Raw genomic sequence first — 12,662 nt, forward strand, 5'->3', positions numbered from 1 at the left:
CATCAATAGACCAAACAAACTGTTTTTACAGTACAATATTTTACCTAAATTTTATTTGCTTGTAATGTACAATAAATTGTTATAATAAAATCTTGATACCCATATAACATGTATAAACTTCTTATGAGCTGTAAATCTTACTATTAGACTAAAAAATAGATTTTGTGAACTATTCAGTAATGAAGAATTAAAAACACAACACGGTTTGGCGTTCTGAAATTTAATTACTTTTACAGAAAAATGCTATATAAATATGGAAATTTATAAATCCTGATCTTTTCAATTTATTCCTTTAAATTGTTTCTCATTGGTGTTATCTTAATTTTTCCCATGAATGAAATCATATTGGCCGTATGTGATAGCTTTATCATTATAATGATAGTTTGAAAATAACCGACTTTCAGAAATAAAAAAAAAAATGTTGTGACTAAAGGTATGATAAATTCACCTACAGCTATAGCTTTATCAGTAAAACCATGTCGTTTTTCCATATCAGCTTGCTTCTTCCAATAGCCATAACAGTATGCATAGTGTTGGAAAAATGCTTCATAAGCTTCACGGGCATCATCAAGTTTGTTCTAAGAAAAGATAAAACTGAATAAAATGCTTAAGCTCACTCAAGGGTTCATGGTGTGCTAAAATAATATTTGTTTTCATTGTTTGACATTGTGTTTGACAATGAGTAAAAAAAAAACTTGCCATGAAACCGGTTTCAGCTTATTTATAGTAGCTAGGCTACATAGAACTGTCCCTTCTCCCAACATTTCCTTATATTCATACAAGATACCAGGAGTAGATAAAACCAGAATGTTTGTTTGTAAATGTCTTTTCACGTTAACATTTCAACAACTTCAATACCCTCCCAACTATCTGTTTTTGGGGACTTGTATTTATGATAATTGGTAATAACTTTTTTCTATTCAAATCATTTTTTGCATTTTTCATGTATTAGACAGTCTGTTAAGGTGAAAGTGGTTGTATGACAAATATATTATCATCTTTATTGTCAATTAATCGTCATGAGCAATGTTGTTTATATTGAATTACAGTTAATAGTTTTAAATTCCAATGTACATTAAGCGAACAAAAATTCGTAAGGGTTCCACGGAACCCAGTGTCTCGCCTACTTTTGCTGTTAATCGCAGACTCAACAAAAATGAGGAAAAACATCAATAAAAATTTCCCTCTCGATACTGTCTTTTGATTGAAAGAAGCTTCCAAGTTTGGTAAAAAAATCCAGGATAGTTTATGAATCTAATAAATGTTTTATAAACTTTATCTGCAGACTGTATGTAATGTTAACTGGAAGAAAAACTAAGTCCATTTATAAGTAAAATACGGAAAAAGTGAATTTTTTTTTTACAAAATTTACTTCTGAATAATATCTTATGATCAGAAACAAGCTTTTGTCTAAGTTTGGTAGAAATCCAGGATAGTTTAAGAACATTATAAAAATTTTAAAAACTTAAACCACAGAGTGAATGTTTTGTTTCTGGCAAAAAAACTAAGTCCATTTATAAGTAAAATACGGAAAAGTGGAAATTTATTTTTACAAAATTTTCTTCTTGATACTATCTTATGATCATAAACAAGCTTCTGTCCAAGTTTGGTACAAATCAAGGATAGTTTATGAAAGTTATTAAAATTTTAAAAACTTTAACCACAGAGTGAATGTAATGTTTCCTCGCAGAAAAACTAAGTCCATTTATAAGTAAAATACAGAAAAAATGGAATTTTATTTTTACAAAATTTACTTCTGGATACTTTCTTATGATCATAAACAAGCTTCTGTCCAAGTTTGGTAGAAATTCAGTATAGTTTAAGAAAGTTATTAAAATTTCAAAAACTTTAACCACAGAGTGAATATTTGTGGACGCCGCCGCCGACGACGACGCCGACGGAATGTAGGATCGCTTAGTCTCGCTTTTTCGACTAAAGTCGAAGGCTCGACAAAAATCACTCAATCATATACAGAAAAACCTCTTTGCATGTATTTCAATATGTATGTGCTGTTATATATCTTGTCTGTATGTTGTGTTTTATGTTATTTTATGTTTGGTAAAAAGCTCTTAAAAGCTCGTGTTTGTATTGTTTTATGTGAACCGAATAAAAATGAAACTTTTGTATTTGGTTGATCGAAACCTTGTCATGCTTGTCAAGTTACGGTAAAATTATTAGAAACCTCTTGCTCAACATATTGAAGTAAATATGTCCATCCTGTAAAATCTGACACATTTTCTTTCACAGCTTTCCAATATTTTCCTAGAGTTGTATTATCTTCAACAGGTTCAATTGGTTTCACATCTTCATCTGAAAAGACATATTAAAAAATATATGTTAAAAAACACTGAAAAGACATATTAAACTAGAGGGTCCAAGGACCCTGTGTCGCTCACCTGATATTTTTATTTACAATTGATGCATGATAAATGCAACTGTTGTACTGTCGTTTAGTTTCAGAGATATAATACTAAAAAGTGCGTTTGAAACCTATGTTTTATTTCAGCCATGTGGGCAGGCAGGGTCATCATACACAGTGGTCCCTGGATATCCTAGTGGTGATTTAAACCAAGTTTGTTTAAATTTGACAGTTGTTTCAGGGGAGAATTTTGTAAAATTTATCTAACGAGAAATGCAAAGTAATGAGAAAGTTGTGAAGTTGTTTTGTTGTTGCGCAACCCCCCCCCCCCCCCCCCCCCGCTCCCCCTTTGCCAAAAAAAACAAAAAGGTAATAAAAAATTATCATATAAGGGCAATCTATCCTATTAATGATTTCTGCAAAATTCAGTTGATTGTGCAAGGGTTGTATAGCCAGCTGAGGTCGTGAAAAACTCTCTTTTGTTGTTGCAGATAGATCTAGACCTGATAAACAATTTTACCACATGTCAGATTTGCTCTAAATGCTTTGGTTTTTGAGTGATAAGCCAAAAACTGCATTTTACCCCTAAGTTCTATTTTTAGTCATGGCGGCCATCTTGGTTGGTTGGCCAGGTCACCGGACACAATTTTTAAACTAGATACCCGAATGATGATTGTGGCCAAGTTTGGTTTAATTTTGCTCAGCAGTTTCAGAGGAGAAGATTTTTGTAAAAGATAACTAAGATTTACGATAAAATGGTTAAAAATTGACTATAAAGGGCAATAACTCCTAAAGGGGTCAACAGACCATTTTGGTCATGTTGACTTATTTGTAGATCTTACTTTGCTGAACATTTTTGCTGTTTACAGTTTATCTCTATCTATAATAATATTCAAGATAATAACCAAAAACAGCAAAATTTCCTTAAAATTACCAATTCAGGGGCAGCAACCTATCAACGGGTTGTCCGATTCATCTCAAAATTTCAGGGCAGATAGATCTTGACCTGATAAACAATTTTACCCCATGTCAGATTTGCTCTAAATGCTTTGGTTTTTGAGTTATAAGCCAAAAACTGCATTTTACCCCTATGTTCTATTTTTAGCCATGGCAGCCATCTTGGTTGGTTGGGCGGGTCACCGAACACAATTTTTAAACTAGATACCTGAATGAAGATTGTGGCCAAGTTTGGTTTAATTTGGTCCAGTAGTTTCAGAGGAGAAGATTTTTGTAAAAGATAACTAAGATTTACGAAAAATGGTTAAAAATTGACTATAAAGGGCAATAACTCCTAAAGGGGTCAACAGACCATTTTGGTCATGTTGACTTATTTGTAGATCTTACTTTGCTGAACATTTTTGCTGTTTACAGTTTATCTCTATCTATAATAATATTCAAGATAATAACCAAAAACAGCAAAATTTCCTTAAAATTACCAATTCAGGGGCAGCAACCTATCAACGGGTTGTCCGATTCATCTCAAAATTTCAGGGCAGATAGATCTTGACCTGATAAACAATTTTACCCCATGTCAGATTTGCTCTAAATGCTTTGGTTTTTGAGTTATAAGCCAAAAACTGCATTTTACCCCTATGTTCTATTTTTAGCCATGGCAGCCATCTTGGTTGGTTGGGCGGGTCACCGGACACAATTTTTAAACTAGATACCCTAATAATGATTTTGGCCATGTTTGGTTAAATTTGGCCCAGCAGTTTCAGAGGAGAAGATTTTTGTAAAAGTTAACGACGCCGGACGCCAAGTGATGAGAAAAGCTCACTTGGCCCTTCGGGCCAGGTGAGCTAAAAATATATGTTAAAAAACAGTAAAGTCTGAACTTCATTAATTTGTAATAAGTAATCTACAACCTTAACAAGCATGGAACTCTTTTCATAAAAAATGGTCTATGGGACACAGATGCATTGTACACCATTTTTAGTTTAAATAAAATTGATTTACGAGAAGTTTCCGAACTGTAAGACAACAAAAGTATTAAAATATAACAAAACTTTGAAACCGATTGTCATTTTCCGAAAAATAATGTTGGGTACAGTGTTACAATTGTTTGAAACGAAGATTTTTTTTCTTCAGACAACTGAAGTAGATCTCATTGGGGTCTAACCACAACTAGCCAAATTTTTAAGCGTCACACATAAAAGTCAAATAATTAAGTGTTAAAACTGAAAACGAAGTCCAGTGTGACAAGGAAAATTACATGCAATATTGTGGCAACAAGTAGCGGGATTCTATTCTCACTAAACAATAAGCGGGCTCTGCCGCTCTGGGGTCAGACCCACCCACCCAATGAGATAGATCTATATGGCACAAAATGTGCAAATATATGCAATGAGACCCCCAGTGACCACAAATGCCTGTAGCCAAATAAATTTGTAGGTGTACAGTACAGCACTGTTTTCAAGTCACAACCACAGGTGTATATAACAAGTCAGAAATTGAAGGACTTCATGGCTGGTGGAAACCCGATCTAAGCTAGGCTACAAAAAATAGCAGACAGTATGATGTGGCTGGTATCGTTTGTACTAATTATTAACATGTGCAAGTGTGGTTGGTTGTGCCTGTTAATTGTTAACTGGTCGTCTTCTAATTTTGGTCATGCACTTAAAATTTTAAATTTAAGATTGAACAATGTACAAGTGTCAATTACATGCGTTATTTTATTAGCATGAAGAAGGATTAACCTGGATTTGATTCTGTTTTCACTGTTGAGTCTGCATCACCGCTCGACATTGTTGTGTACACCGGAAGTCATGTATTTGGGTCATGTGACATCCAACTCCCGACGAACTGAAACTGAAACTAAACTTACCAGAGGACATTTTCATACTGAATCTGCACATTTACTTTGTTCTATTGAAATGGGACTTGGGAACATACTCCTGTTAACACAAGTGATAGCATATCTGGTCTCATTTATTGTGTCATTCTTCATATTTATACCAATCGCTACAAATGTGAAGGAGTTCAATGGACATTGTTTACTTTATGCTGATGGAACGTTTGACGACAAAACTAAAGAACTAACACACATTTCTTGGGGGAGAGACAGTGCTTGTGGTTTCAATATATTCATGGGTGTTATTGTTATGCTATTATCCCTGTTCTACATGGTGTGGGAATCTGTTTATCTCTTCAAAAATATAGATGGGTATGTATAGCCCGAATTTGGCTGAAGCTAGTATCTTGCAAATATTTTTTTAGTTTGTTTTAATTACTAATAGCCATGCAACAGTAAGCTAATTTGCTGTGTCTGCTTATGTAAAATGTTGTGTCTATTTTAAGGTTGTGGTACAGTAAATGACAAGGAAGGGAGTTGTTCTTAAAGAAATTCTAACTCAAAATTTCAATCAATCTTTATTACTAAGCCTAGTAGCTAGCTGCGGAACTGTAGCTTATAATTATTAATTTATTTGACAACATTCCCCAAAGATGTTGTATTTTTATACATATATACCATGTATACATGTATAATGTTTTGACTTAATGTTATCACGAGATGGGAAACGAATTGCATTTCAAGATTAATAATTGCTAATTATATGTTCATGAATTTGTTGCCTTCATACATCTTAATTATATGGTTCATATAATTCAAGTGACGTATTCTACAAACAAAAAAATTAATCAAAAATCATTCGTAATTGTGTCCGGTGAGGCTAGATTGTTTTGAAAGGTTTGGAAATCCAATGGAATCAAACAGTATTTTTCTGAATCACATTAACTAAGGAAAATTGTAAATTATGGGAAAAATCAGCGTAATAAAGTGTCAAATACAGAACTTATATCCCCTACATAAACATTTGTTTTAATATATCCCCTACATAAACATGTGTTTACACTACAGAATGAAATTCTATTCTTTGAACACATAATTTCAAAATTCTAAAGAAAATAGTTTTGTATTCAAATGCTATATCTTTTATTTCATATTCCATGTTGTAAAACTTTTGGTTTTCCTAAATTATTCACTGATTTTTTCAGTTTATATGTCCTGTTATAGAATTAATGGTTTTCCTAAAAAAGCAAAAAAAGTTTTTTATTCACTGCATCTTTTTTTTCATATTCCTTGTTGTAAATTAATGGTTTTCCTTTAACATGTTTAATAATTAACATGATTAAATAGCATATGTTTATGGAAATATAAAAATATATAAAATCGTTAGGAACATATTTTCTTGAAAAATGGCTGTCATGTTGATCCGGATCACCGGCGGTTTTTGGGGGGGGGGGGGGGGGGCAGGGGCCCTGCCCCCCCTTTTTGGGAAATAAATTGGTTGCTTTTTGGGGAAATAAATTGGTTGCTTATATAGGGAATCACTGAAGCAGGACTGGATTGGGCCTCCTCTTAGCCAGTCAGTGGGCCCCCACTTATGAAAAATTCTGGATCCGCCACTGATATGTAACTATTTAGGTTTATGGTGCTTTTTTTAATCTTATTTTTTTCTTTAATCAAGTTGGAATGATTTTCAATTCTTGAAATTTTTAAGAATGTTTGGTGATTACTAACATAGCAAAATAGGGTTATATAGCCTTGTGTGATGGCTAAGAGGGTTAGCTGGTTCATTGACTGTGACGTTCATCATGTTCATTATTATACATTTTTGTACATCTGTGAATGTAAAATGGCTAACCCAAGGTAGTTTGGTTAGTTTTCATCATACCATTCTAAACAATTTTCCAGAATTTAAAATTTTGCCAGATTCAAATAATTCCTTGTTCATACCAGATATTGTTTATTCTTTCAAGTCATTTTAAACAGATACTTATTGCAAGTTAATTGAGAATTATTTACTCCAAGAACCTAAAATTCCAGCATGCACCACATTTTTAATTTCATTTTGATATTTGTAAACCTGATATATTTGCAAAAACCATGATAATCAGATATCATTTTGTGTAATCATTATTCATGTTATTGAAATATTTTTACAAGTTATGGTTGGACTGTTTTTATCATGTTTATAGTATAATTTAAAAAATATATTTTACAGGTCACAGGTTATATATATAAAAAAAGAAAATGAGGTATGATTGCTAAAATTAATGAGACAACTCTCCACAAGAGACCAAATAACACATAAATTAACAGCTATAGGTCACGGATGACCGTACAGTTAGGTTATTTTATAATATAATTTACAAGATATATTTTACAGGTCATGGTTAGATTGTTTTATAGTATAATTTTAAAAATACATTTTACAGGTCATGGTTGGATTGTTTTATGATTAAATTTAAAAATATATTTTACAGGTCATGGTTGGATTGTTTTATGATTTAATTTAAAAATATATATTTTACAGGTCATGGTTCGACTGTTTTATAATATAATTTTAAATATTTATTTTACAGGTCATGGTTGGACTGTTTTAAAATATAATTTTAAAATATATATATTTTTTAGGTTATGGTTGAATTATTTTATAATATAATTTTAATAATATATTTTACAGGTCATGGTTAGATTATTTAATGATATACTTTCACGACTTTAAAAAATCTGTTTTACAGGTCATGGTTGGATTGTTTTGTCACAGCTCTAGTGAGTCTACTGGTTTGTCTGATGTTGTTTGGCTCATCCCTGACACTGAGTGTTGGCTTTAATGAATGGTGTGGTTTGATAAGTAACGAAGGAATAAAGTGAGTCTTCTACCTAGGGTATTATAATAGAAAACAAAACAAATGATGTATCAATTCATTATGCAAAATGATGTAACATACCGGTAGTTGAAAAACAAAAAGCCAAGGACATCACTTATTTTTGATTCTTTAGTTTAGTTTAAGAATATTTATTTATAGTAGATAGGGAAACAAGATTATTACGACTTATATTAATCCCTTTCCACTTTACTGGTGGGAGTGCTTCCTTGTAGCCTTTTTGTTCTTTATATCTTGAGTTGACCAACAAATATACTCTTATCCCCTGTGGTTCTCTCTGGGCACTCCTGCTTCCTCCACCAATAAAAACTCACCGCCAGGAAATAGCACAATAGTGTCGAAAGTGGCGTTTATCACCAATCATTCAATCAATCAATCTCACCTCTAGCATGATTTCTTTTTTCTTTTCTTGCAGCATTCAATATTTATTTCAATAAATCATGACATATTATAATACATGAACAAAAAAGAAATCAGAAATAAGATAGTTTGCATTTACAAATCAGTCATCTAGAATAAGATTTGCCCACCCTCATACCCTTACAATTCGTGCCTCAATGTGGCCTACTAAATTCTTACTGGGTTATCCATTTGAAGATTAATAAAAACTTATAGTTAAGCTTACTATTTCTAATCTTAATTGTTCATTCTTTTTCGCTGTAATTTTATTATACCAGAAATTGGCAAAACAACCAAATGAAATTGAATAACAGAAATATTACATTGTAGATAAATAAGAAGTTACTTGGTACTTCTTTTTTAATTTTATCGCACATTTAGTGTAAAAATATGATTGTTTAGTGATTATAAGGTTATACTTATATATTGCAGTTGTGAACTTGGAGACTTTGTGACATTTATTGAAGAAAAAGACATAAATACATCTAACTTTTACTTGGAAATGATGATGGCTCAGGTATAATTAAATATGAATTTGAAGTTATCTCCCATTGTTTGGAAGTTATCTCCCATTGCAAGAAATTAATGTTTTCACATACCGGTAAGGTTTTCAACGTTACAGATAAATTACAAAAAATAATTTATGATTTTGATTTAGATTTATTCATGTCAACTTTAATGATATATATAAATGCAAAACAAAGGAGTCTTGTAGTTATGACCCTGAAGGTTTTATTCGTTGATTGCATTCAGTTTTAAGTTGATCCACATTTAAAGGACTTGCAAGAATGACCTACAACCGTCTAACATTTATCTGTTAATATATTCATTTAGCAAGTTGCTAAGTCAGAATCTGCAATTAATGAAATTGTAAATAAAAAGATAACTGGTGAAATAACTTAAATAATTCATTGACCCACAATATATTTATCTATTATTTCAGTTCTGTACCTGGATCTGTTGGATTTGTTGGGTTGTTTTATCAGTAGTAGCTGTCATCAAAGTTTACAGATACCATCAACAAGAGTCATTCACCATTAGTATGAACAGGGAACGGGACAGACTGTTGCAGAGAGCAGGGCATCGTCAACCTGTTGTCATGTAGGATTTTTGCAGCCTGTGTTTATATACAATATAACAGGGTATACCCAAATGCCATCATAGGTTGCATATTAAGAATCAAGTTGTACATATTCAAACTATACAAAAATGTTATTTATAGCTTCCACAATTTGCAATTGTATAAAATGGCAAACAGAATTGATTTTACATAACATATTAAACTTGAGAAAACTCTAGAAATGAACAAAGTGTACTAGAAGTTAATTAAGGCACTGTCATCTAGTGAAATGTACAGAAGCTCTACAAGAGTGAGTCATTTTTGTGTATGAATCTGCTTAGAATCTTCTGTTTGTATGTTTGTTGAGTTCTTAACTGCTTACAGTGGATTCTTTTATTTTCATGTGTATCAATTTTTTATGGATTGATGAAAAATTGTATTTTTCATGGATATTTGATTTTGTTATTTTGACATTGTCTGTAGAAAAAATTTACTTTGTTGGATATTCAAATATTTTCACCTTTATCCATGAAATCAATGAATAATTGCATTGGTACTCCGTTAAAAATAATGAATTCACAATATATCATGTTTATGTTCTTTTGTCATTTAGTGCATAGTAATCCAAACAGAAAAATCAGATGATATCTGTATTCAGATATTCTGGTTTACTAAGAATAACGGAGTACTCAATTGTGGCATTAAATGGTGATCTGTCGAGTGTCTGTCAATTCTTGAACTTGTTTCTGGACTTTCCTTGCATAAACTATAGCTCTATAATCATTAAATTTTAACTTGAAAACCAGGCAGTCTCAAGTGTGAAGGTCACCTTATTGTGAATTAGTCTCATAACCACTTACTGTTCTAATGGTTCTTAATGTATTAAATAGATTTTTAATGCATAATATGTAATTTATTTTGAGTGCATTTACTTCACATCAATTATTTTCATGAGTTATCTCCCCTAATGGGTTAGTTTTAAAATGTATGTTTTGATTATAATTACAAAACACAATAGTAATTGCCAACAACCAACTTGTAAAAATTACACTAAGATAAACAATAATGATAAAATAAACAGTCTGTACAGACATATAAGCTGACACAAGGTATTTGTGGGAGTGTCACAATTAAAGAACTATGAATTAAAATCTACCTCTGAAAACTACTCTTCTAATATTAAGGTAAAATCTCCCTCTTCATAAAAAGCAATCTCTCTCTTTGAAAAAAGCACACTAAGATGGAAGCAATCTCCCAAGCTGAAGAAAGCAATGTCCGACTTTGATGAAAGCAGTCTCCCATTTGGAGGAAACTATCTCCCGCTTTGTTGAAAGCAATCTATTATTTCACCCTCTTTCACCATAATTATGACAATTCATCATCAATGCATAGTTTGTTTACACAATAGAGAGTAGAATATTTCTGTTTGGGAAATATCAGTTACTTGGAAATTTGCTTTGCAAGTGCTTTAATAACATGTACAATTCTTGCCAAACTTTTTTTTTTAAATTATTGATCAAAGCTTAGGTTTACATGGCTTGAACACATTTGCAAAACCGATGATGATCAATTTTTTTTTTTAAAAGTTATATACCTTGGAAAAGTATTAATTATATGAAAAATTGCTTTTTAAGTGCTATTCAGCCTACAATTCTATAGACAAATTATAAAAAAGAACTTTTGACTAAAATCTGTGCAAAGGGGGACCTTGGAACTCTTTTCTTTTATCAAATAGCATGTGAGGTTGACCTGTAAATGTGGGTTACGTAATGCCCTTTAAGGTCAGGCGTCAAACAATAATTTTCGGCTACTGTTATCGTCAAATTGGTTAAAATTTTACCAAGATTCGTCGGAGTTCTCAAAAAATTGTCGTTACCTTCATTATTGGAAAGAAATTAACGTGATTGGTCAAAATCAGTCATGTTTTTATCGTCTTAAAGAAAGTGCACATTTTACTGTCATACACCAAAATTACCGTTAACGTCATTTGGCAAGAATTTTTACCGTTAATCGTCATGAAGGTACCCCATTACGACCCTTATAAATGATTTTTTTTTTGTTTTGTTGCTTTAACATTAATATGTTCTTATTCAAGTAATTTAGAAAATCAATAGCAAGAAAATTATCATTGTTGAAAATTACAATCAGTAAGTCATATTTATATTTCAGTAAAATATGAGCTGTAACGTTCATCATTCAATTGACATTGAAAACTTTATCTATTTAGGATTGAGAACAGCAATGAATAATACTTAGATATATAGGTTATGTTCTAGTATATCAAAGCAAGAATTTTACCATAAAAATGTACTTAATTATGTCCCTTGGCCAAATTAAATCCCTTAAAAAGGATGAAAGAGTAATGTTGGGATTGAATTTTATTTTGTATAGTTAATCCGTTGATTCATGATATTAACTAAAGATGCCATTTTTGTTGTTGTTCTGTATCAAAAAATAATCATTCTACGCTTTATAGAGATCTTTTTTGCAGATTTTTTTTTACATTTATATATTTCTATTATAATATTATTTTGTATATATTTATTGTATAATTATTTGTTATACCGGTAATGTAATTTTATCAATTATATTAAGCTCTTCAAACAAGATCTGTTTATCCGTAGTTTAAATTTATACAGCTTAATCTGACTAAATATTATGGCCATAATAATTATCTCCCTTTGTATAAAAAATATAAACCTTTTAGGGTATGGTTTTTCTTAATTAAACTGTGTTCAACTATGTTATCACTTATAATAAAATCTTTATTACTCAAAACAATGTACCAGGTTATGGTTTTATGTGCTTATATTGATAATAGCAAAATATTGTTATAAGATTTAAAGTTTGTTTTATTAAAAAAAAATCATAAATATAACCTATTTTCTGTGTGTTTTTTTATACCCTACTACCAGCATTATGTTTTTCTATCTGTATGTTTGTTTATTAGTTTGTCCTTCCATTCATTTGTCTGTTTGTCCATTCTTCTGTCAAGGGAAGAATTAGATATATGTTTAATTGACTTGTCATACCTGTTAAAAAGTTGATAAGTATGTTACATTATCTCTATGGGGATACAAATCTTGTAAAAAATTACAATTAATCTCACAAAATAAAAAGTTTTCTCAGACAAGTGCTTGAAATAAATAGTTTCACATGTTTTAAGTCCTT

At 31.1% G+C, this 12,662-nt stretch overlaps 2 protein-coding genes across 2 annotated transcripts in view; one reads left to right on the forward strand and one right to left on the reverse strand.

Moving 5' to 3' along the window:
• LOC143069076 (pre-mRNA-processing factor 39-like) overlaps window positions 1-5,159 on the reverse strand; it is a 28,936-nt gene extending 23,777 nt beyond the window's left edge. Inside the window, exons 1-3 of the mRNA XM_076243523.1 lie at window positions 5,056-5,159; window positions 2,183-2,310; window positions 453-578 (exon numbers count right to left, since the gene is read on the reverse strand). Of these exons, the coding sequence (XP_076099638.1) occupies window positions 453-578; window positions 2,183-2,310; window positions 5,056-5,104 (303 nt within the window). The 5' untranslated portion in view covers window positions 5,105-5,159. The remainder of the gene's footprint in view (window positions 1-452; window positions 579-2,182; window positions 2,311-5,055) is intronic.
• Window positions 5,160-5,232: 73 nt separating this feature from the next.
• Window positions 5,233-12,369, forward strand: LOC143069077 (transmembrane protein 179-like). Its single transcript, XM_076243526.1, has 4 exons — window positions 5,233-5,522; window positions 7,886-8,014; window positions 8,864-8,948; window positions 9,375-12,369. Exons 1-4 carry the CDS (start codon window positions 5,233-5,235, stop codon window positions 9,534-9,536), a joined length of 666 nt encoding a protein of 221 aa, XP_076099641.1. The 3' UTR covers window positions 9,537-12,369.
• Window positions 12,370-12,662: the final 293 nt, after the last annotated feature.

Source organism: Mytilus galloprovincialis, chromosome 3, assembly GCF_965363235.1.
Source record: "Mytilus galloprovincialis chromosome 3, xbMytGall1.hap1.1, whole genome shotgun sequence".
NCBI lineage: Eukaryota > Metazoa > Mollusca > Bivalvia > Mytilida > Mytilidae > Mytilus > Mytilus galloprovincialis.